General features: G+C 50.7%; 1 protein-coding gene across 16 annotated transcripts in view; it reads left to right on the forward strand.

Moving 5' to 3' along the window:
* GRAMD1B (GRAM domain containing 1B) overlaps positions 1 to 20,459 on the forward strand; it is a 173,841-nt gene that overhangs the window by 138,672 nt on the left and 14,710 nt on the right. For 5 of the 16 annotated variants that reach the window (XR_003093241.1, XM_025199999.1, XM_025200004.1 and 2 more), the window contains 6 exons: positions 4,239 to 4,259; positions 8,015 to 8,038; positions 16,995 to 17,079; positions 18,699 to 18,802; positions 18,957 to 19,052; positions 19,479 to 19,559. Coding sequence is in view for 9 of the 16 variants with exons in the window: in XM_025199999.1 (XP_025055784.1) it covers positions 4,239 to 4,259; positions 8,015 to 8,038; positions 16,995 to 17,079; positions 18,699 to 18,802; positions 18,957 to 19,052; positions 19,479 to 19,559 (411 nt within the window). In the remaining 7 variants the exon portion in view is untranslated. Of the gene's footprint in view, positions 1 to 4,238; positions 4,260 to 5,572; positions 15,526 to 16,304; positions 16,377 to 16,994; positions 17,080 to 18,698; positions 18,803 to 18,956; positions 19,053 to 19,478; positions 19,560 to 20,459 lie in introns of those variants that run through there. The other 11 variants (XR_003093242.1, XR_003093246.1, XR_003093243.1 and 8 more) reach the window with 9 other exon arrangements.

The raw sequence follows: 20,459 nt of genomic DNA on the forward strand, positions 1-20,459 counted from the left end.
TATTAGGTTTATAGGAAAGATGAGCTTTGCCACGTGGCCTGCAGGTTGGAGCTGTTTTGGACCTGAATGGGGAATAGGAGCAAATTCTGTAGCTTCCCAGGAGTAACTTGGCTTTTTAACCCCCCTGAAAACTTTAGTGGTGAAAACAAAGATTTCCCAAAGTCCAGCCTGGCGATGGAGGGTCAGCTCTTGGTAACTGGCTGGGGAGAACAGGACCCAGTGGTTAGACTGGGGTTCAGGAGGCTGGGGTTCTAGTCCCAGCTCATTTTATAACCTCGAACAGGCGGTTAAACTGTGTACCTTGGTTCCCTCAGCTGTAAAATGAGAAGAGAGGTGCGGCCATGCCCCGCCAGAGTGGTATGGGGCTTCATACGTCCTAGTATGCAAAATGTTTTTGCATACTCTGGAGGCATTAGCATAGATGGCCAAAGTGTTTCTCCTCCCATTAAAGTCAATGGCAAAAGCCTGTGTTGAGTTTACTGGGAGCAGGATAGGCCTGGCCGAACAGCCAGCAACCGGAGTTACATGCACATGATCCACTGCCGTAGTGTAACCTGGAGTCTCCCAAGCAGAGATGCCATTATGCACAAGATGGTTGCTAGCGCTAGCAGGTGCTTGTTAAGCAGAGAGATCCAGCAGTACATTAATCAAAGGCTCAGCAAAGAGCCCAACTTTCCTCCCCCGGCATCGTTGCCTGGCTGCGGGAGATGAGTAACTGTATGCAATGATATCCCTGGCATCTGCTTCTCTATGCCCAGTAGCGTTGTGTCCGTGGCACCTCTCGTCAGCCTGTGTGTGACTGCTTCCCCCTGTTATTGCAGACGCTATTTATTTCCCTGTCGCCTTTCAGTTCTAATTTCTATGATTTCTTTTTCCAGTATGACAGACTTAACCTGATCAAAGTAAGAACATGTTTCTTTCTTTCCCCACCCCCCCCGCACTCCCTTTAAACTCCCTGCTGGTTCTTTCAGACTCCTTCTTCCTTTATCCCGGCTCCTTCTGGCTCAGCAAAGAAAGTAAATGCACTAATTGAAGGGAAAGCAAGGAGCTCGATCACTGTTATTGTTACCCAGTCCCACCAGCAGTCATCTGTGCAGGATAGTAGGACCTGCCTCTGACCCCTGTTGCTCTTGTGCTAGAAGGAAGCGTTCCCCAGGCCACTTAGGCCACAAAGGCCATCCTCCTCCTAACTCTGACTTGTATCTTTACCCCTTAACTTAACTTCACTACGTGTTCAGTAGTCTCTTGGCTTTCTCTTGTAAAACTTTGGGGAACAGACTGATATCAGAAGATAGGAGTTTGGGAAGCACGGAGAGGTTTAGGGCAATCTGGTGTGGGTACAACATGCCTGAGCTCTCCCTGCAAGAGCCATCACCGCTCCTGAAATCCCCTCTTCTGGACGAAAATACATCCATGACTCACATCAAGCACTGGCAGAAATAAAAGGCCCTAGGAAATGAATCTCTCATGCAGGAATAAACACTCTAACCGGATGCACTCTCAGTACACAAAAGTGAAGGAAATCAGTTAAACAGTGGATCTGTGAATGATCACAACAGGAAGAGCACGTGCCAAGGAGATCACTTTGGAAGCTCGGGGCATGAGCGTGATGGCCGACACCGAGCGTCAGAAAACAAACCACCTGAGCGCAGGTTTCTCTGACAGCAAGGTGCCGCAGTTTTGCAGCGAAGGGGCGAAATCTCTGCTGTTGCACATGCGACGAGTCTTTTCTCCCTCTGTGACTTTTGGTTTGATTAGGGCTTTTATTTCCAGGCATTTCTGTGTTCCGCCTTCTACCCAGAGATGGTTACCGAGAGTAAAGAAATGCACAGGGGAACCACTGCACCCCAGCCACCGGATGATGAGCATGGGGTGGAGGAGTGGTTGCATTAGTTGTGTTACTAGCATCGCTTCTCGGCCTCTTGCGGGCTCAGATCAAGTGAAATGAGCCACACAGTGCCCTTTCCTTGGGCTGCTTATGGACACGAGTGGCTTTTAGATGCAAGTTGCCTCAGGACAAATAGCAGAGCGCAAAGCCAGTTTTGGAGAGGGCTTGAGTTCAGAAGCGTGTGACCAGTCAGAGATTCTTCCTTAATGATTCAATCAATGTTTCTGGGATCTGGAAGGTGTTTCAGTGCTGTGATTCATTTCCCTTTCCAAAGATCTGGTGGGCAGCCCACTGGGAGCTCTTTGTGCTTGGCTCCCGTGCTCCCTGGAGGGTGGCATTGCACCCCACGGGTTCCTGAGTTGTTTTTCACAGAGGCCAGTGCAGGCAGTCGAGCGTGCACTGCTGTCGAAAACAGCCAAGGGTGCATGAGGCCTCTGAGAAGGGTTGGTTTTGGGACCGATGTCTTGGTGCTGATTCAGTTCTCCACCTCACTGACATGCCCCTGGGAGTGTGTTTTCTGGAGAGCATTGCCTCTGGTTTTCTACCAAAGCAACTTGAGGACTCTGACACTGATGCTCACTCTTCATGGAAACTGGAGCAGAGCATTTTGGGAGGCCTCAGTCAAGCGAGAGGATTGATTGTTGAGTTACAGTATGCAAAACTTACTGTTTGGGTCCAAGCCACAGTGCTGGTCTCCTGATCCCAAGTCCAGAGGAGGTCAGGCCTCACCATCACTTCCAGGTTGAGAGCTATGAACCCAGCACACTGCCTATATCATGAATGTGTGTTGCAGAATGGGCGATGCGTGTGTTAATGTCGCGGGTCCTCTTCTTCCCCAGCCTGGGGCAGATTAGGACAGATGACACTTTAGGCAACCTGCCCTAGGAGCAGTGGGAACTTGAAGCAGAACCGTGCCCTGAAATCCATGGTGCAGGAGCTTTCCTGTGCCTAGGCATAGGTAAATACATCCTGTTCATGATGCCTAGACATGGGCAAAGTGTCCCAACAAGGGAGAATCGGGCGGGGGGTGTAATTTAGAAGCGGTGCTGACTGGTGGATGTAGCACAGGGTTGGAGCAGCTGCCCTGTGCTTTCCAATTGCCGGCGCTCCCTGTCTTTAGTAACAGGCTGTATGCGCTCACGGCAGGATCCCGTCTCCCGCAGCCCCGTACTCCTGTGAGCAGCGCAGGTGCAGTCAGTGTCTGTTTGTGTGAACAAGCACGGCTCGTGCATGTTTTGAAGTCAGCTCTTTTATGCCTTCCTTTGTCAGATAACAAGTATCATTTTCCCCGTTTCCCTTTACCAGGGAGACCAAGGCCCTGGGACTTGCCTGGAGGTCATAGGTCGAGTCCCTTCCAAAAGAGGGCTACAGGAGGGCCCAGATCACTGATCTCTAGGCCCCAGGCTTGTCCCCTGCCTCATTTTCTCCTCTGTAAACAGGAGCAATAATCCTTGCCTGTGGCTCTGGAGGACTGATTACTGTGTAACGTTCAGCATTTGAACAATGGAAAGTGGCACCTAAGTTTCTGCAGCCTCACCAGGTGTCCCTGCAGCAGGCAGAAATACAAAGCAGATGGCCTTCCGGCCACCCCCTGCAGTCAGAGCTCTCGCCTACGGCTCACTATTGGCGAGTGCAACTTTGCGAGCCAGACTGCCTTTTCCACATGCTCCAGTGTGACAAGGGGCCCAGGCTCCCCAAACAATGTGAAGTGGATAAATTCAAGTCACATGTGGGTGCTGCGAAATGCCTCACACTGCACACCTTTCACAGAAAACTGCAGCATCCGCTTTCCCTGGCTCAGGTGCTTGCTTCTGTGAATATTCTGTCTCTCTCTCTCTGTTACCTTTGAAGGATGTCTCTGAAGCCCATTGCAAGTGGTTGAAATGAAACCGAGTCCTTCCCTCACCTGGCAGTTTCTCCAGGGTTTATTTGCAAAGGGTGTCAGAACACATCGTGGGTTTTAGGGCCAAGCCAGCAGGCCTGTGCAGAAATGAAGCTTGCACTAAAAATGGATGGTGATTTGGTGACTTAGCTTTTGCATTGCTAGCGAGCACTGCTGTTCTGCAGAAGTGTGTGTGTGTGTGTAAGCCTCAATTGCTTCCCATTACAGCCTCATACTTCTGGGCTGGTTCTTCAGCCAGATAACTGGGAATAAACACTGTAGACTGCTCTGAAACCCATCAAAATATTTTCTCTTTAATCTCACTTTCTGCTGATTCGATATACATACCAGATTGGTCCTGGTTTGCCTGTCTCCCTGCCTGTCTCTTTCTCGCGCTCTCTCTCTCTCTGTCTTTGGTACTAAGATCTCTGTGCTAACTAATGCTTCTCTTTTATTTTGTCCTTACAGAAAAGCCAGAGTTGGTATAATGTAAGTACTCCCGTTTCTCTTGTCCCTTGGTGCATGTGGGGGCGGGGGAGGTGAGGGTGCAGAGGGGCTTTGCAGTAGCACTGGGGCATGTGGAGCATCTCCAAAAGAGAGGGGGGACTGGTTCCAAGCTGACAAAGCCGGACAGGCCTCCCCCAGGGGGAGAGAGCGCAGATTGGGGCAGGGCCCAAGAATGCTGCGTCCTCTCAATCACGCCTGCTGCATTCTTCAAACCCTGCTTCCCATCGGATCCCGGTGCAACAAAGCTGAGCTTGGAGCTTCCAGGGCGCAAAAACGTCCGTGTCCTTTGTGGCGTGCGGGGCAGTCTCTTTCCCACAGAGCTCACAGAAAGGCAGGCCACCATTCGTCAGTCTTGCTGCTGGTTTTCCCTTTGCAAGCTTGAGTGGCCGCGTCCGCAGGCATAAAGCTTAGTCTGCAAATTTTCCACGAGCAACAAAGCGGCAGCTTTGCACAGCAGAACCGCTCCCCGCCTCCTCCAGTGCTTGGCAGTAGGGACCAGCAGTGCAGTGGCTATGCAGGCAAATGCAGCAGCGGGGAGCCAGCCCCCAGCAGTCACTCCCACTTACTCGCAGCCTCAGACATTAGCAGCAGTGATGCTGAAGGGGGGTGATTTTAGCCAGGATGCCAAGGGGTAATGTGCCAGTGCCACAGGCTTGTTGAGCCAGTCATTTGTATGGGGTAATTGCACTGAACTCTGTTGATCAAAAGTGGCAGAATGATGCCAAGGATATTTTGTTCTGTATCTTTTACCTTGCCGGACATTAGCTTCTTACACGTAACACTTCATTCGAAGGGCGGTGCCATGCCAGCTTGCACTGTATTCACTGTCTTTCCTCAAGGTGGATCTGTATGGACATAGAGTTTCTTTTGTGGTTGGGGGTGGAAGACTTGCACATTTTTGTTGGGGACTGGCAGGTTTTAGGGATGAGGCCTTTGCTATCCTGTGACAGCTCTTCCTAGTTTGGGAAGTCTCTCAGGCATCTGTGGTGCAATCAGGAGGGATGGTTGTATTATGGAGGAGCACACCCATGCCATAGCTACCTTGGGGACTAAAAGCTGGCACAGGGTGTGCAAGCTGGGCAGGGACTGTAAGTAGTTGGGTGGCCAGCTGGCGAGGAAGACTCTGCTGTTGTGTCATCACTGCTGTTGGTGCCCAGGGTAGCTGGGTGAAAGCGCAGTCTCAGCAGAGAGGTCAAGAATTTCATGCCAAGGCAGTCTCCTTAGATTGGGCTCTTGCACAAGTGTTTCACTTTGTGGGCCGCTGGATTTACTGTTACCTTTCTTTGTATAAACAGTGGACTTCAAAGCCAGATTTTCCAGAGAATTCAGCTCACCTTTCAACACGCAGATGAAGTGCGCAGTGCCGACCTGCTCCCATATCAAACAGCAGCAGGTACTGGGAGCTGAGCACTTTTGAAAATCTTGCCCTTGAACTCCAGCACCGTGGATAATGGTGCCTTTCACAAGCCCAGGAAATGGTCATGATGCAAATGAGTCACTGGACAGTTGTCCTTGTAGGTGCATCGAATATTGTTGCCTAACAAGGATTAAAGTCACATTCCTTATCTTATATATTGATCCGTCAATGTAGAGTTCTCTGCATCTAAGGATAGATTAATAGAGAAGGGTAGTTGAAATCCCTGACGTTAAAGTACCCACTTCTTTCTGCGAAGGGTTTGGCCCTGTCCTTTTCTTCCTTTCTGTGTGATCTGACCCGACATGAAAGCACCTGGCAGGGAAGTGCAGGGCTGAAGAATTTTCAAACTATGAGATTTTTTTCTAGGGAAGGAAAGTTTCTTCTGGTTCCCCATGGTCTAAACTCCCATGCTCTGACTCAAAGTTGATATTGGCCTAGGAGTTTTCCTCCATTTAGTAGCCCGTCCCTATTTAGTAAAGCACTTAAATACACACATAAATGGTTTTTTGACAACTGATAGAGACTAGATATGAATGCTGTGCTGAATGGGGACATCATAAGCTCCTTAGTTCCCCAGTCCTCTGGTCTAGACTAGATGCTAAGTCAGCTTTGACAAATTCATGTTGATTCGCTTTTGCAGTTCCTCATAATTAGGTTCTCCGAGCTACCAGCCCCCACAAAAGGTGAAGAGGGTCTTTTCCTACCTTCCCATTAACGTGTTGGCCATCCAGAATTAAGATGAAAAACAAATACCATCCCATCCCGTCCCCCCCCAAACCCCAAAACATAGGGTGATACCAGTAAGTGACTCGAAGTGATCCTGCTAGGACTTCCTCTGCCACCACCTCCTCCTGCTTTTTCCCTTGGGTATCTTTAGGGTCATGTTATCCTCGGGTATCTCTAGGGTCACGTTATCCTCTACCTGCATTTGGGTACCCCTCGCTGCAGGGTGCTGGTTGAACGTTGGCATTCATTCAGGCAGGCTTTGAACCTGCGAGACGGAGCTCTGGTATCCACGATGGGTAACCCTGATGGACCCAGAGTGAGGTGGCTTAGGACCCCGCTACTGGAGAAACCAGAGCCTAGACTCTGAGACGGTCATAACAAGGACAACCCTGGTGGTAGCTGAGTGCCCATGTCCGACAGCTCCCGTGTGTTGAGTTCTGTACACCCTGTCCTACAGCTCTAGCATGATCCATGTGAAGTGAGTCGGCAGTCACAGAGAAGAGATTGTGTTACATTCAACAGGTACCGACATGCAGGTCTTCTACTCTTTCTGCTGCACCTCTCCTCTTAGTATCTCAGGGTGTATTTATATGGCAATCCCGATGTGTGGTTGCAGCTCATCTTAGACTTGCCCCTTGCTAGCTTTCATGTATCTAGTTCACAAGTGCTGACAGCCATGACAGCACAGACTTCAGTGATGGCCACACTGAGCCTGAACTTAGGTCAGTACTGGGTACCCGAAATCCATGTTGCCACACGTGCCCTGCTGTCATGATGCAAGCTGGTTAGTCTAGGCTGCCTGGGTATGCCAAAAATGCAGTCTGGATTGCAGTGTGGACAAACCTGAAGAGGCTGCAAATTGCTTTTTGCTCATGTCTGGAGAAACAAGCAGGTTTTTTCTACCCTCCTCCACTAACTCAGCACACGTGTCTGGCTTTGCAATTCTATACCTGCTAAGCCTGTTGTCTCTCTAAAACCAAATTCTTTTGCTGATGATTTTAGGTCTTAAATGAGTTTTGTTTCAAAACGGCAACTCTTTGTGCCAGGGGTGGAACATAGACCACGACAACTTCAATGTGGAAGAGAACATGGTGTAATGAGTGTAGACAGGCAGAGGAAGTAGCAGAGGCAGTGACTAAACTCCCTTTGACTCTGTTGGCCATAGGTATGGGACCACTATAATAGGAGCTGGGCAGAAGCAAAGCCAGGAGCAATCTAGATAAGTCCCTCTGGGAAGTGGTGAGAGCATGGGGAGAGGCAGGATGGACAAGCAGGGTGGGAGCAAGCATAGACGGGAGTCAGTAAGGAGGGCAGGGGGTTGTGTGAAGTATTCAGAGCAGACAGACATGCACAGAGAAGTTGAGTTACCTAGAGATGCACACAGAGAAGGCAGCCAGGAAGAGTCCTAACTCCAAATATGAAGAAACCATTGACTGTAGTTGTGTTTTAGTCGAGAGCTGCTTATCTATGTGGCTGCTGGGAGCCGTCCCTGCTTCATGGTGCTTTGGCGTGATCTGCTTCTATGGTTCTCTTGTGTTTTGGTGCCCTCTCTATCTTATCTTTCTGTTCTTGTTTTTCCTCCATATGTTTTCAGCATGAGAGACAGCACATCCGGAGAGTAAGCACTGGCTGTATTCTTTGTGGTTTTATTTCTTTCCCTCGTTTTCCTTTCTCTGCTTTGTTCTAGTCCATAGACCCATTCTGGCCAGATAAAAGTAGCCATTTGGAAATAGGGTTGGGCTACCCAAGCCCCAGGCAGGGAGTCAATAGTGTTGTCATTGTCAGAAATGTCCTTCTGCATTGGATTTTCCCTCCCTGTAGAGCCACGCTTCCTGCCAGGATTCTCCAGTGCTGACGACAGCCAGACACTTCCCCTTCCCATCCCTACTGGAAGAGCCTCATAAAGGAGGGTCCCTCTCCGGAGATGGTGTAGACAGCCCACCTTTGAGTTGGCTTGCAATTTAGCTACCACAGGATAGTTTCTTTAAATCCACTCACATGCGCGCAAGCACATATGCACGTGCAGCGCACCTGTTCCTACCACGTGCACATTCACTTGTGGATCAGGATTATCATTACACCTAGGAGGCACAGTCACAGCCAGGTGCTGCACAAACATGAGACAGAGTCCCAGCCTTAGTCCTATACTCCATCTACCTGTTGAACTATTAGCCTCAGCTGTGAAGGGAACAGCCCTATTTCTGCTGCTTTTAACTGGTTTTCTTACGTTTACCCCACTTGACCCTTTGTCTCCTTTACAGTAGAGGTGGCTTCCTCCTATATCCCATTTTCTCTTTTCTAAGACATTAGCAACCTCCAGCTGTGAATATTTGCTTTGATCGCTGTTCCTTTGCCTCCAAGCACGTGCTCTGGTTGGATCCACCCATGCTTTCCCAAACAGCTTGATGGGGTGGGCGGGTGTTCAGAGTTTGTGAAGTTGTAGGCACCAAACTCAAATAATAGACATGTCTTTTTCCTCCATCCTAAGAGACCCTCCCTTCTTCTCTGCCCCCCAAAACAGGCAGGTGCCCAGTCAGTGAATTAAGATAACGGTGCCAGTTCAGGTTCAGTTCAAGTCTCCTCCTCGTGGGCTGGATTTAGCAGTTTAAGTAGCCTGGCATCTCCAGCTCCCAGCAACCTGTACTCTGTGGCTGTCTAAAAAGCCCCCCTGCCTGACCCTGGCCTCGTGGGACCATCCCTCTGTAACCAGCAGCTTTAGGAGGTCACGTTGCTCATAGCCAGGAGACTGGCACGGTGGCTGAACAACCTCTCCTGCGTTTGATGTGGATTAGGAATAAATGCCCGTGCTTTGCTCACATCTTCTGGCTGGAGGAACGAGGATTGGCTGCCGGGCTAGGTTCACTGGCAGTGGAGAGGAAGAGTCCCCTGAGGCATTCACTGTGCTGTTAGTGAGGAACACCAGACCCAAGCCTCTGGCTTGTTAAATTTGTAGACTTAATGAATTACAATTCTATCCCTAAGTGCCAGTCAGCCAGGCTTTAGGCTCTTGCAAGTCCATGTTAGCCCTTGGGTGGTGCTCAGCGCCCCTGCTCTGGGCTTGCATGTCTCCTTGATAAAAAGGGGAGGTTAGGAGTAAGGATGACTGAGTTGAGGAGTTGCCTGTGCAGCCTGCCTCAGCACTGGGCTCCTGAGGTACGGGAGCTTGTCAGTCTGTGTGCGTATCCTATACCCACCAAGGCCAGGGAGAAGTGAAGGATGACTCGGATCCAGGCACCGGGAAAGTTGGCTGGTGGAGCTGTACTGTTACAGCCATCCCAGCTGATTCTCCTAATGAAGATGTAGCCTGCACTGTCAAGTGAGAGTGGTTTTGCTGGCATGGCTTAGTTAGGGTCCCTGGGCTAAGTAAGCTATAAAAGCAGAAAGAACTAGGTATTTGTTAGTGCAACTGTGCCTACACCGGGGCTTTATCAGAATACAAATGCTATGAAAATTATGTCACCTAATTGGCATGGCTACAATGGCAACAGCTTTGAGCACACAGATCCTCCCTGAGGCACGGAGGAAAAGGAGCTTCTAGCACCCAGTTTTGGAGAAAGCAGAGAGCAATAATGGACTGTTGTTGCCCCAGTATAGAAAAAAGAGCGCTCAGACTTTCCTATATGCAGAGGAACGTGCTGGCACTGTGGGAGGGTTCCCATATCTAGATATATTGATGTGCTTTTCCTCCTCCCAAGCCCATACATCCCTCATAAGAGTTATGAGTAGTAATCACTTGCATGAGTTCACGGGCAGTGCACCTGGCAGCTCATCAGCTTGGGCTGCAGTTAAATAAAGAGGGTGGGAGAGGGGTCCCTGTTTTGGGCTATCCCATGTGCGAGTGCTGCGGTGGGCATGAGGAGTCACCTTGCGGCTTTTTCTGTGCTCCAGTATGCTTGGTTGGAGCCTTTGCCCCGTTGTGCAATGCGGGTTGACTTGCCCCCACCTCTTGCCTTGAAGAATGCTGTTTAGCAACACTGTCTTGTGAAAACGGCATTGGAAAGGAAGCAAGAAGGTGGGGGAGGAGGGAGGAACAACAGGGATGGCCAGTTCCACATGGTCAAAAATCATGAACAGGGCTCTGAAAATCATGAGCGATCTTTTTAATCATAGGGAATAGGGCAGCAATAGGAAACGGTGGATTCATTTTCTTCCTTGTATGGTTTTTAAGGCTTCAGGTTGCATGTTTTCAAGCTTCTCTTTGCAAACACCAGGGCTGAAAATGATTTTCTTTACGTGAGAGGTGTCATTCTCCGGTAATAACCTGACTCCTGGAGCAGAGTCTTTAAGGAAAAATAAGCAGCTAATATCAATAAAATGGCAAGTGCTGGCAGCAGTGGGAGAGCAGAGAGTGAAGGGGGAGAGGTCAGGAAGCAGGGACAGGTGCGAAGCCACGTGCAAGGCAGAACTTGGAAAGTCGGGGTGCTAATCCCTACAGAACGACGATGGGCATCAACCGGAGCTTGCAGACCCAGAGTCAGACTTGTCCAGCATTCCTCCTCTTTGCATCTGGATTTGTGGTGCGGCCTGCCACAGGCTGACCCCAGCCGTGGAATCAGGATGCACTTCTAGTCCAAGATTGGCAGTTTAGGGGGACAGGGTCTTAGTTTTGTTTTGAGCCACACCTGGCACAGAGCTTACCACATGGGAGGGAGGTGGGCATGGGAATCCCCCACTTGGGAAGCATCCCAGAGGTCATCTCCTGCCCTTCTTGCACCCCATGCATGGGGCCCTATTCCCTAGCGGGGCTTGGAGCATCCCGTTTGTATCCCCCAGACCTCATGGTCAGAGCGGGGATGTTGAGCGGCGCCAGGCTTCTGCTTTTTGTCTCTGCTTGACCATAAATCACTGGTGACCCGCCTCTCCCTAAATAGGGTGCATGCCCTCAGGGCTATTCGCTGCCTGGTGCCAGAGAGTCGGGCCTTCTCCAGCATTTCCAGCTGCTGCATGTAGCAAGTGCGACTTCTGTAAATGGCCTCCAATGTGCAGAGAAGAGAGAGTGAAGGGGATGCAGCAGAGCTGAATAGTCCTCTCTGGAAACGGGTGGGGAAAAAGACTTAGAGAGGAAGGTGATGTTCTGCAAGAAAGAGAGCAAACAGCACTGACTGGAGGGACGTGCGAGACCCGTGGGATCTGCAGGGCTACTTGGATCCCAGGGATAGCTACCCCACATGTCTGCGTGCCCTCAGAGTTTGTTCTGTGCATACCTGCTTTCCTTTCCTTCTGTCTCCCCCCACCTCTGTCTGTGTTTGGCTTCGCTCTTCCTTATTTCTCCAATCTGCTTTCCCCTATCGCTCACCCTTAACCGTACATATGGGCAGCAGAGAAATGCAGGCAAGCTATAAAACCAGTTTACAATGAAAAATCACCCACTACATCACTCAAATAGCCAGAGACACATTTCACTTCCCTGCGAGACTTGCTGAAGAGACTTGGTGGCAGCACAACTCTGCCCATTTGTCTTTATGAAGGTAAAGTCTGTGCCACAGACGGCGGTAGGGGACAAAACCCTGACAGAAGCCCTGCATTTGCAGTTCTCCAAACAAATGCTGCACCCACACACAGAGGGATATTCCCAACAATGGCTCCAGAGTAGACCTCTGCTGACAACTGAACATGCAGCTTCTAGTACTGTCTCACGCACAGCCACGTGTGCCTCCCCTCAACACCGCGCACTAGGAGACTAGAGACGGGAACGTGCTGAGCACAGCTCTCTCTCGGGTCTGGACAACTCCTCCGTCCGTGCCCTGTTCTGTGCAGAGCGGTGTTCAGGATAGGCCAGACCCTAGCAAAATCAGTGCTCTGGTCCCAGGGAAGGACTGTTTGGGGGGAAAGGAAATCTTGGCGTGCAGGCACAGGTTTGGTGGTATATGCCTCACCTTAGAGCAGCATGCCACAGGAAGTGATGGTGCAGCATTCAGGATTTCGGGGCTTGGATACCCAAACCAAAAGTACAAACTGAGAGGTAGAAGGGCTTCTGAAAAGCTAAGCAGGGATGAGAGTGGAAACCTCTCACTAGAGGAATAGAGACTTTTTATTAACCCATACTGTGCTTCCCAGCATGCCAAAAGGTAGCATAAAAGAGAGAGGGGGACAGAGACTCCAGCTCTCGAAAAGACCAAAGGCCTTCCCCTTTCGAAAGAGAGGGGAACAATTTTGAGAGGCAGGAAAGTGCTGGCACAGGCAGCTTCCTAGCATGACAGCTTGAGCTACTGCCTCGGCAGCAGGCAGACATGGTGCACGAAGCCCCTGCGCTCAAGATGAGGCAGCAGTTCACTTAATGAAGACCTGGTCTCTTTTTGGGTGTGAATTGGCTGTTGCCAACCTGAGATTTTTTTCTGAGATATATTGCTGTTGTTTGAAATGATTCATGCAGTCATTCCTGCAAGGAATTATGGGTGCGCGCCTCGTTCACCAGCCAATCATCACCTGTTGGCGGTGTCCAGAATTTGGGTTGCATCGGGTACTTTTGACATACCCTGCGGGCTATGGGCATAGTCTGTTCCCTTCCTGGAAGAAGTAGTGTGCATCTGCACTTGCAATTCAATAAGCATTAGCACATTTTAGTGAACATTAAAGCATCACAGAAAAAGTTAATTTTTGCTAAGTGCAATAAAATAGGCTAATGCGCCTTTTTCTGGTACCTCACAGTGGAGGTACTAAATGTAATCAGCATTACCTAAAGCACGTTAATGAACATGTAGGTGCACTCACATACTGCTAACACCCAGGCTGTGGGCACAAACACTTGCAATCCTGTATTCAGCGTTTTCTTGCTACCCAAAGGCATGAATACTTACTTAGAAACCACCTGGCTTTTTTGCTGTCTGCACACTTCATTGTTTCATAGTAGTTAGGGGTCAGAAGGGACCTGAATAGATCATCTAGTCTAACCCCCTGCCACTGGTTGGAGCACATGCTGGGATCACACGACCCCAGACAGGTGTTCATCCAACCTCTTTTTGAATTTACCCAAGGTAAAGCGTTCACTTGAAAAGCGTTCAACATTTCTGCCAGGAGATTCCTCCATTGACATGTTTGAGGAAAGCCCCAAGGGGTTGCAGACCCCAACTGAGCATTGCAGAGCTCATGCTGGAAACTTGTGTGGATTTAAGGATGGCAGCCAGGTCCCTTGTTGTTCAAGGGAGTAGCAACCATAATTTCCTCGGGTACTCAGGGGAATAGGGCAGACCTTGTCTGTAGGAGTTGTCCGTTTCTGTCCAAAAGTCAGGTGAACCCTCCCTGCAGACTTAGGCGTGAAGCCATCCTGGGGGAGCCCAAGCCCGTGAGGTTTCTCTCCGAGGAATCCACCCTCCCCCCCGATCTCCACCGTCACATCCACCCCTCCCTCCTCCCCACGTCTCCAGTGCCATCCTGTCCCAGCTCCCTGTGTTTGTGCTAGAGTTAATGTTTACCATCACCACCCCTACGTGGCTCCTGCTATCGCTCCCGGCTGCTCCTGCTCTGCAGAAACAAACCCATCAGCCATGCGTGCGGGTTTAGGAAGTCATTTCTCATCCAGCTCCAGCAAAATGTGCCATTCATTAAAGCGACCAGGGCCTCGCACTGCAGTTGCTTGCACCATTGTAGAGCCTGGTTTGCAGTCCGCTCTAGAGCACGTAGGAGCAGGGGTTTCCATAAAGGAAGCCTCCCCGGTTTGTGATGGCAGATGAGGCATCTTGCTTCTCTCTTGTCAGCGCAGAGATACAGCTGCATGCGTGCTAACTTCTGCTTCAGAGCGTCTGTGGTGCGAGAGATTACTGACTTAAATGAAAGTTGCTTGCTTGTCTTTTCTATCAGACAGTCGCAGCCTCTGGCCATGAAATTAAGTCTGCGCGCAAGCCTGGTTCCTCTGGCCTTGCAGAGTTGAGGCTTTTGAGGTGTACCTGTGCTCAGGCCTGTAGGGACTTGCATCTTTTCTCTTTTCCTACCATACCTACATCCAGCTCCACAGGACCAGCATCGGAGCTGAACAGGAGCTGTGTTTTATGGGTTCCTTGCTATGCGCTGCCTCTTTTTGCCTGTGCTGGAGTGGGGACAGGTAAAGAAGATGAAGGGGCGAGGGTGGATTTCAGAGAAAGGTCCATCCAATCCCTGAGGCTCTCAGAGCGCTCCTGGGGCAGTGTCCGAAGGAGATCTTTGTCCTACTGCTTTGGGGAGTGAATGAAGCCCGCAAGGCACCCTAGTTTTTCTGGGATCGGAGGCATTTTGGGTAAGAGAGCCCCAGACCAGTCCAGCTGTTTGGGTCTCACGTTGCCGATTTCATCATCGCTGGGCTCAACAGGCCGGTCTCTCCTTCTCCTTTCCCCTCCCCCAAACACGCACCGTCCAACAGTTTTCCATTACAGGAAACATCTGTTAGGAGGCAGGGCTGAGCCCGGGTTACTGTCGGGCATTGACCGACAGAATTACCCAGATACAGTAACTTAAAGCATGTGCGAGTCATTTTGGTATCTCCCCACCCGCTCCTTCCATGAGAAAAATTAACAGAGACCAAAGCTGCCTTTCAGAGCAGAAAGGGGATGGGAGCAGAGTGCCTGAGGCAGGCGCTGGCGAAACAAGAGTTCCCGCTTCTCTGATAAGCAGGCTAGGTCTGCACGCCGCTTGCTGTGCAATGCAGCACTGGAGCCAAAACTAGCCCGGTGTGGTCCTGCAAATCCTGTGGTCCTACAGATTGGGACGGGGCAAATCATCCATCGTCCTGGGCAGCCCTGGCATTTGGGCTTGGATTTGTGAGCTCCTGCTGCCCAACAACCTCCTGCTCTGGACTGCTCTGGCACTTTCAGGATACCCGCAGTGACAGGGCAGCAAGAGCGAAGCAGCGAGAAACCACAGGCGCCCAGGGAGCACTGGCCGATAAGCTTCCCCTCATGAGCCCCTTCTTCCAAGTCTCTTGGAGAGCTGTTCTTCTCTGGAGCTGCAGAGGCTGCTGGGGCAGAACAGCTGGATGTCAGAAGAGAAGGGGAAGCCACGCATCTCTCTACCAGGCTGCTGTTCTTGTGTCTTTCTGCTTTGAAGCTGAGCAAGCGCAAGCGACAGTGTGAACAGGAGACGGGAAGGGTTGGAGAGCGTGAAGGGAGCAAGCGAGTGCGAAGGAGGTGCAATGGATTCCTTGCTGCAATGTGGGGTTCTCTGGATTCTTACTCTGGAGCAAGACGACCAGAGGCTGCTGCGGTACTTGGAGAGGCTGCAGGACCTGGCTCAGGAACACGTCAGCCCACGGTCAGAAGAAATTCCAGCTGTGAGTGTCTCAACTGAGCAATTTATCAGGGTAGCAGAAGTTTTTGTGCTACCTCTTCCTGTCACTTAGATCCCATGGCTGCAGAGAAGACTTGAGAGAGTCCAGTTGTCTAGTACGGGGCTTCCCAAAGCCAGACCCTAGCTCAGAGCCTCGCTGCCTGCAGGGGAGGGACATCCCAATCCAAATCCAAAGTCAGTTCAGTCTCTACAATGGGCTGAACCCAGATGTCAGACCTGACTGTACTCCCATTATGAAATTCAGGGCCTGAACTCAGCTGGGCGCACCTCTAAATAGGACCCAGGCGCAGGGGCTGAGACCGACACTTTGGTGAGTGAATTCCCGGAGCGCACGCCTGCTATTCTGAATGCCGGTTACGAGTCTGGGACACTCGCAAAATGCTCTGCCTTTGAGCCTACAATGATTAGAGAGCACGTCTCTAATGGTCTTTGCACCAGTATTAAGAAATCAGTCGTTAAACTGTGGGGGCTAAGTAGGGCGCAGCTAACCGCAGGGAGGTAGCTCCCAGGGGAAGAAAGCGGGGATGCTTTTCTGTGATTTTTCCATGTCTCCTTCCTGTCCTAAACTTTGTGGCCAGTAATGTCCCTGCCTCCCTCTCTCTCTCCTTGCCCACCCATGCTTCCTCTAGAAAGAGATGTCTTCAGGGGTTTCATAGATTGCAAGGCTGGAAGGGACCTCAGAAGATCATCGGGTCCTGCAGGTCTGTTGGACTGACTGGAAGGTCTTTGTGTCTCTGATTCTGGGGACGTATATTGATTGCCCTGCTAGGAAAGGGAGAGGAGGGAATCAGCGTGTACTCCAGGTCATCCTCCCTGTACTTACAGGAGACAGAGCAGAGATGCAGCTTGTCGGCATTTGCACCTGTCTCCATACGAAGCTCCAAGCCAGTCCTGCATGCAGGGAGGGTTCGGCTCTTCCAGGGGGCCAGCCTTGTGGAGCATGTGGGAGACTTTGTGTGGCTAGGATTACAAAGCTGAGGAAGGTTGTGTTAATGCTTAGTAAATAGCAGAGACAAGCCAGCTCCTGCTGTCAGTGGGAAAACTCCCAGGGATCATCCTTGCTGGGTCTAGGATTCGACACAGTAATTTCCACTTCTCTGACAAGCCAGGTTCTCTTCCTCCTCTGTTCCCACTTCCTATGCAATTAGTAAAGGTCACCCTGAGTTTTACCCCTGGTGCATCAGGTGGGAAAGCAAGTCCTGGTCTCACATGTGGTAAGCATATGCAGTCCCTGCCCTCCCTCTGCCACAATGCCCATGTCTTTCTCCTCCTGCCCCAGTCCCTGCCGCTCTCATTAACAGGCGCTCTCTTATTTGCAGGTGTTGAGTCCAACGTATAAACAGCGGAACGAAGACTTCAGGAAACTCTTCAAACAGCTTCCCGACACTGAGCGCCTCATAGTCGGTAAGGCCAGTGGGACTTCTGTCAGCCCCTTTGCTTTCTGTTGCACTGCGCCCTGCTGAGCTGTAGGAAGATGCTCCAGGAGGAAGTCCAAGAGCAGATGGATCTCTGGGCAGAGATCACCCCCAAAGAGCAAGCCCTTGAATTGCCTCCTGTGCACTCACAGCCAGATCCTCAGCTGGGGCAAGCCGGCTTAATTTTGCACTCTTCAGTAGAGCGGTGCCAATTCACGCTAACTGGGAATCTGGCTTCTGATGCCGTTGGGAACATGGAGAAAGCTCTGCTCTTCCCCCTGGGTTTGTCAGGTGAGATGGGGAGCACGGCAGCTGAGCTTGTGGCTGCTAACTCTTCCGTTCCACGTCACAGTCTTTATCTGGTGAAGGTATTTAATGAGAGACAGATGAAGTATAAATTAGCAGACTGGTGTGTGGGAAGGAGGGAGATGAGAGGAACCGAGCCGAGTCTACAGTAGGCATGCGGGGAAGTTTCGGGTGCAGATGGCTCCAAACTGCAGAGTTCCTGTCCACCTTTGTGCTTCCCCAGACCTGGCAGGATTGGGGTCTGAGCAGGCTGCTCAGGTCTTTTCCCTGTTTGCTTTGGGTCCCACACCTCTGCCTCATGCTGCAGCATCACCCCCACTCCAGCCGCTCTGCACGTACCTTGTGCAGCTTCCCAGTCCCCTGCCAAACAAAACTACAGCCTTGCAGTGATTTAACTGCTGCCTTCTGCAGACTAGCCATCCACCTCGTACCTCTCAGGAGTGACTATCTGATAGCTGCTGATAATTCTTTGGAAGCAGGGAGAAGAGCTGTTTGGGATGGTTGGGGCTGCGGGAGGTACACAGATGACAGCAGTGAGTATGGAAAGGAAGATAGAGGCTAAGATTATGGAAGTATTTCCTGAGGCACTACCAAATGACCAGTCAGCAGGCTGCCAGGAAACCCCCCGTGCAAGGTGGGGAAGGACGCGTGGTCTTATATTCAACTTGGGAGACTTAGGTTATGTTCCTGGCTCTGCAGTGCAGCCAAGGCACTTCTCCTCTCGGAGCATCTCCCCTTATACATAGATTCGCTGGTCTATTTAAATTAAAAACGCTGGAGCTGAGGGCTAATTCTAGCATGTCCATTGTGCTGTGCACTGTACAATCTCAATTTGGGCTCGTAGGGATACCATAATACGAATACCAGCAGGTTCAGGCGTATGATCAGCTCTGGCATGTTTGTAGCCCTGAGTTGGTCAGTCTTCTCTGGCTTGGGTACTGGCTCTGGGATTTTTCAGGTCCTTGCTCTTCTACTGGTGCATTGCCAGTCCTAGCTCGAGCCGGTACATGGCAGGGGTCTGGTTCTTGATGGTTAGTTCTGGCTGGTGGTGGTTTCTTGTGATTCTAGCTCTATTGCTGATGCTCTCCTTTGCCCAGTATTACCTTGGTTGTGAGTTGTGAGGCTCACCTTGATTGCCACTTCAAGCTGCAGCTTGGTGTTGCTGGGATTACTGATTCTGGCAGGTGCCTGGTTTAAGTGTACTTTCTGGCTCCGCTTTGTGCCCGGCTCTAATGTGCCCGCCTGTCCCAGCAAGATACCTGTTGGCCTACCCTTTGCTAATCTTCTGCTCTCTGTCTACAGATTACTCGTGCGCGCTTCAAAGAGACATTCTCCTGCAGGGCCGACTCTACCTCTCCGAAAACTGGATCTGCTTCTACAGCAACATCTTCCGCTGGGAAACACTGGTAAAGACCCTCTCACTGTTTTGTCAGTCAAGTGCTTTTTGGGGCTGTCTTAGAAGCATTTTGAGCATGCCTTGATTTACTCATAAGCTTGTTCCTTTCTCTGCTCTCTCCTTCCTTTCGCCCCCTTTCCCTTTCTTCACACCTCTCGTTCTAGCTGACTGTCCGTTTGAAGGATATCTGTTCGATGACCAAGGAAAAAACAGCACGGCTTATTCCTAATGCTATCCAAGTTTGCACTGACACTGAAAAGGTACGTCCCAGACCCCTGCGCTCCTGGCTTATGGCACCCGTGGCCTGGTGGGAAGTGCTTAAGGGAAGTGGGGGGCGATGATATGTAATGAGTAGGGTTGAGTCTGGAGCAGGGTTAGCACACGTGGCCAGTGGGACAGGAGATGGTCCTGACCCAAGGGGTTGATGAAAGGCCTGTGAACCCTTAGATTGCAATATCACATCCAGAGACTGCTGAGTTGCTGGTTAGCATCACTTCCTCTCACATGCTTTCTGGGGTTTAAAGGCACTATGATGTTCCTCCATTCCCGCTCAGAAGCTCACCTCCTTTGCTTATAATGGGCTTATAATTCTCCACACGCTCAGCCTGTGAAATGCTCTGACCAGGCTCCTCTCCCTTTTGGCTCAAATCTTCTGAAGTGATCTCTCTCTTTCTCTTTCTGTCCAGCACTTTTTCACTTCCTTTGGTGCCCGAGACAGGACGTACATGATGATGTTCAGACTCTGGCAGAACGCTCTCCTTGACAAGGTAAAGAGACTCCAGGCATACAGGCAGCCAGGCCCCCTGTTATCAGAGGGGATGGCAGTGGTTTCACCCAGCTCAGACCCTTGTAGAAATCCACAGCGCTTGTGGTTAAACTGTATATATGAACCTGGAGAATCACTAACGGCACGCTTGTGCAAATAAAGCACATAGCTGCATGGGTCCCGTTTCCCTTGTGACTCTCAAAATGACCTTTATGCATAGGCATATCTGCGCACAGATTACATACCCCTCTTTAAATGGCATGTTCTGCCTCTTTTACCATATCTTGGATGGAAATGAATGAGGTGCCCTGCGGTAGTTGTCATAAACTCCTCATTTCAAATGAGCTGCTCCAGGAGAAAGCAGTTCCAAGTCGGTTTTAGAGGAAGGAGACGGGGAAAGGGTACCAGTCCTGGACAGCCCAGGCACACATCGGAGCAATGAGGGATGCAAGATGTATTGGGTAGGACTTGGATGAGTGTGACTTCAAACTTCAAACCCACCAGACAGATGGAGCTGATTTGCTAAAGTCTGGAATGCATTTGGTTCGATTAGCAGGCTGTGATGCTATAATGCATGGTGTGCTTCTGTCCTCGGGGCTGGAGTGAGTGCCTGGATGGAAGTGTGAGCGCTTGGAGATGTGCTCTGCGGTGCCAGCGGAGCTTCAGCTCACAGCCTGCGAGGAGCATTGACTGGAGTAGCAGCAAAACGCCTTGATGTCAGGACAGGCAGCATGCACTACAGTAGCCTTGTATTGAACTTGGCGTCACCACCATGTGTTGCTATTTAAACAGCCTTATTGGCACGCATAGCAAAAATCTGTAGCCTTTGGTTTCAAGGCTTGAAACAAACAGGAACTGAGATTTGGAGCAGTGCAGACAGGAAATACCTGAGTGCTCTTTC

Source organism: Alligator sinensis, unplaced genomic scaffold (assembly GCF_000455745.1).
Source record: "Alligator sinensis unplaced genomic scaffold, ASM45574v1 scaffold278_1, whole genome shotgun sequence".
Classification (NCBI taxonomy): Eukaryota; Metazoa; Chordata; order Crocodylia; family Alligatoridae; genus Alligator; species Alligator sinensis.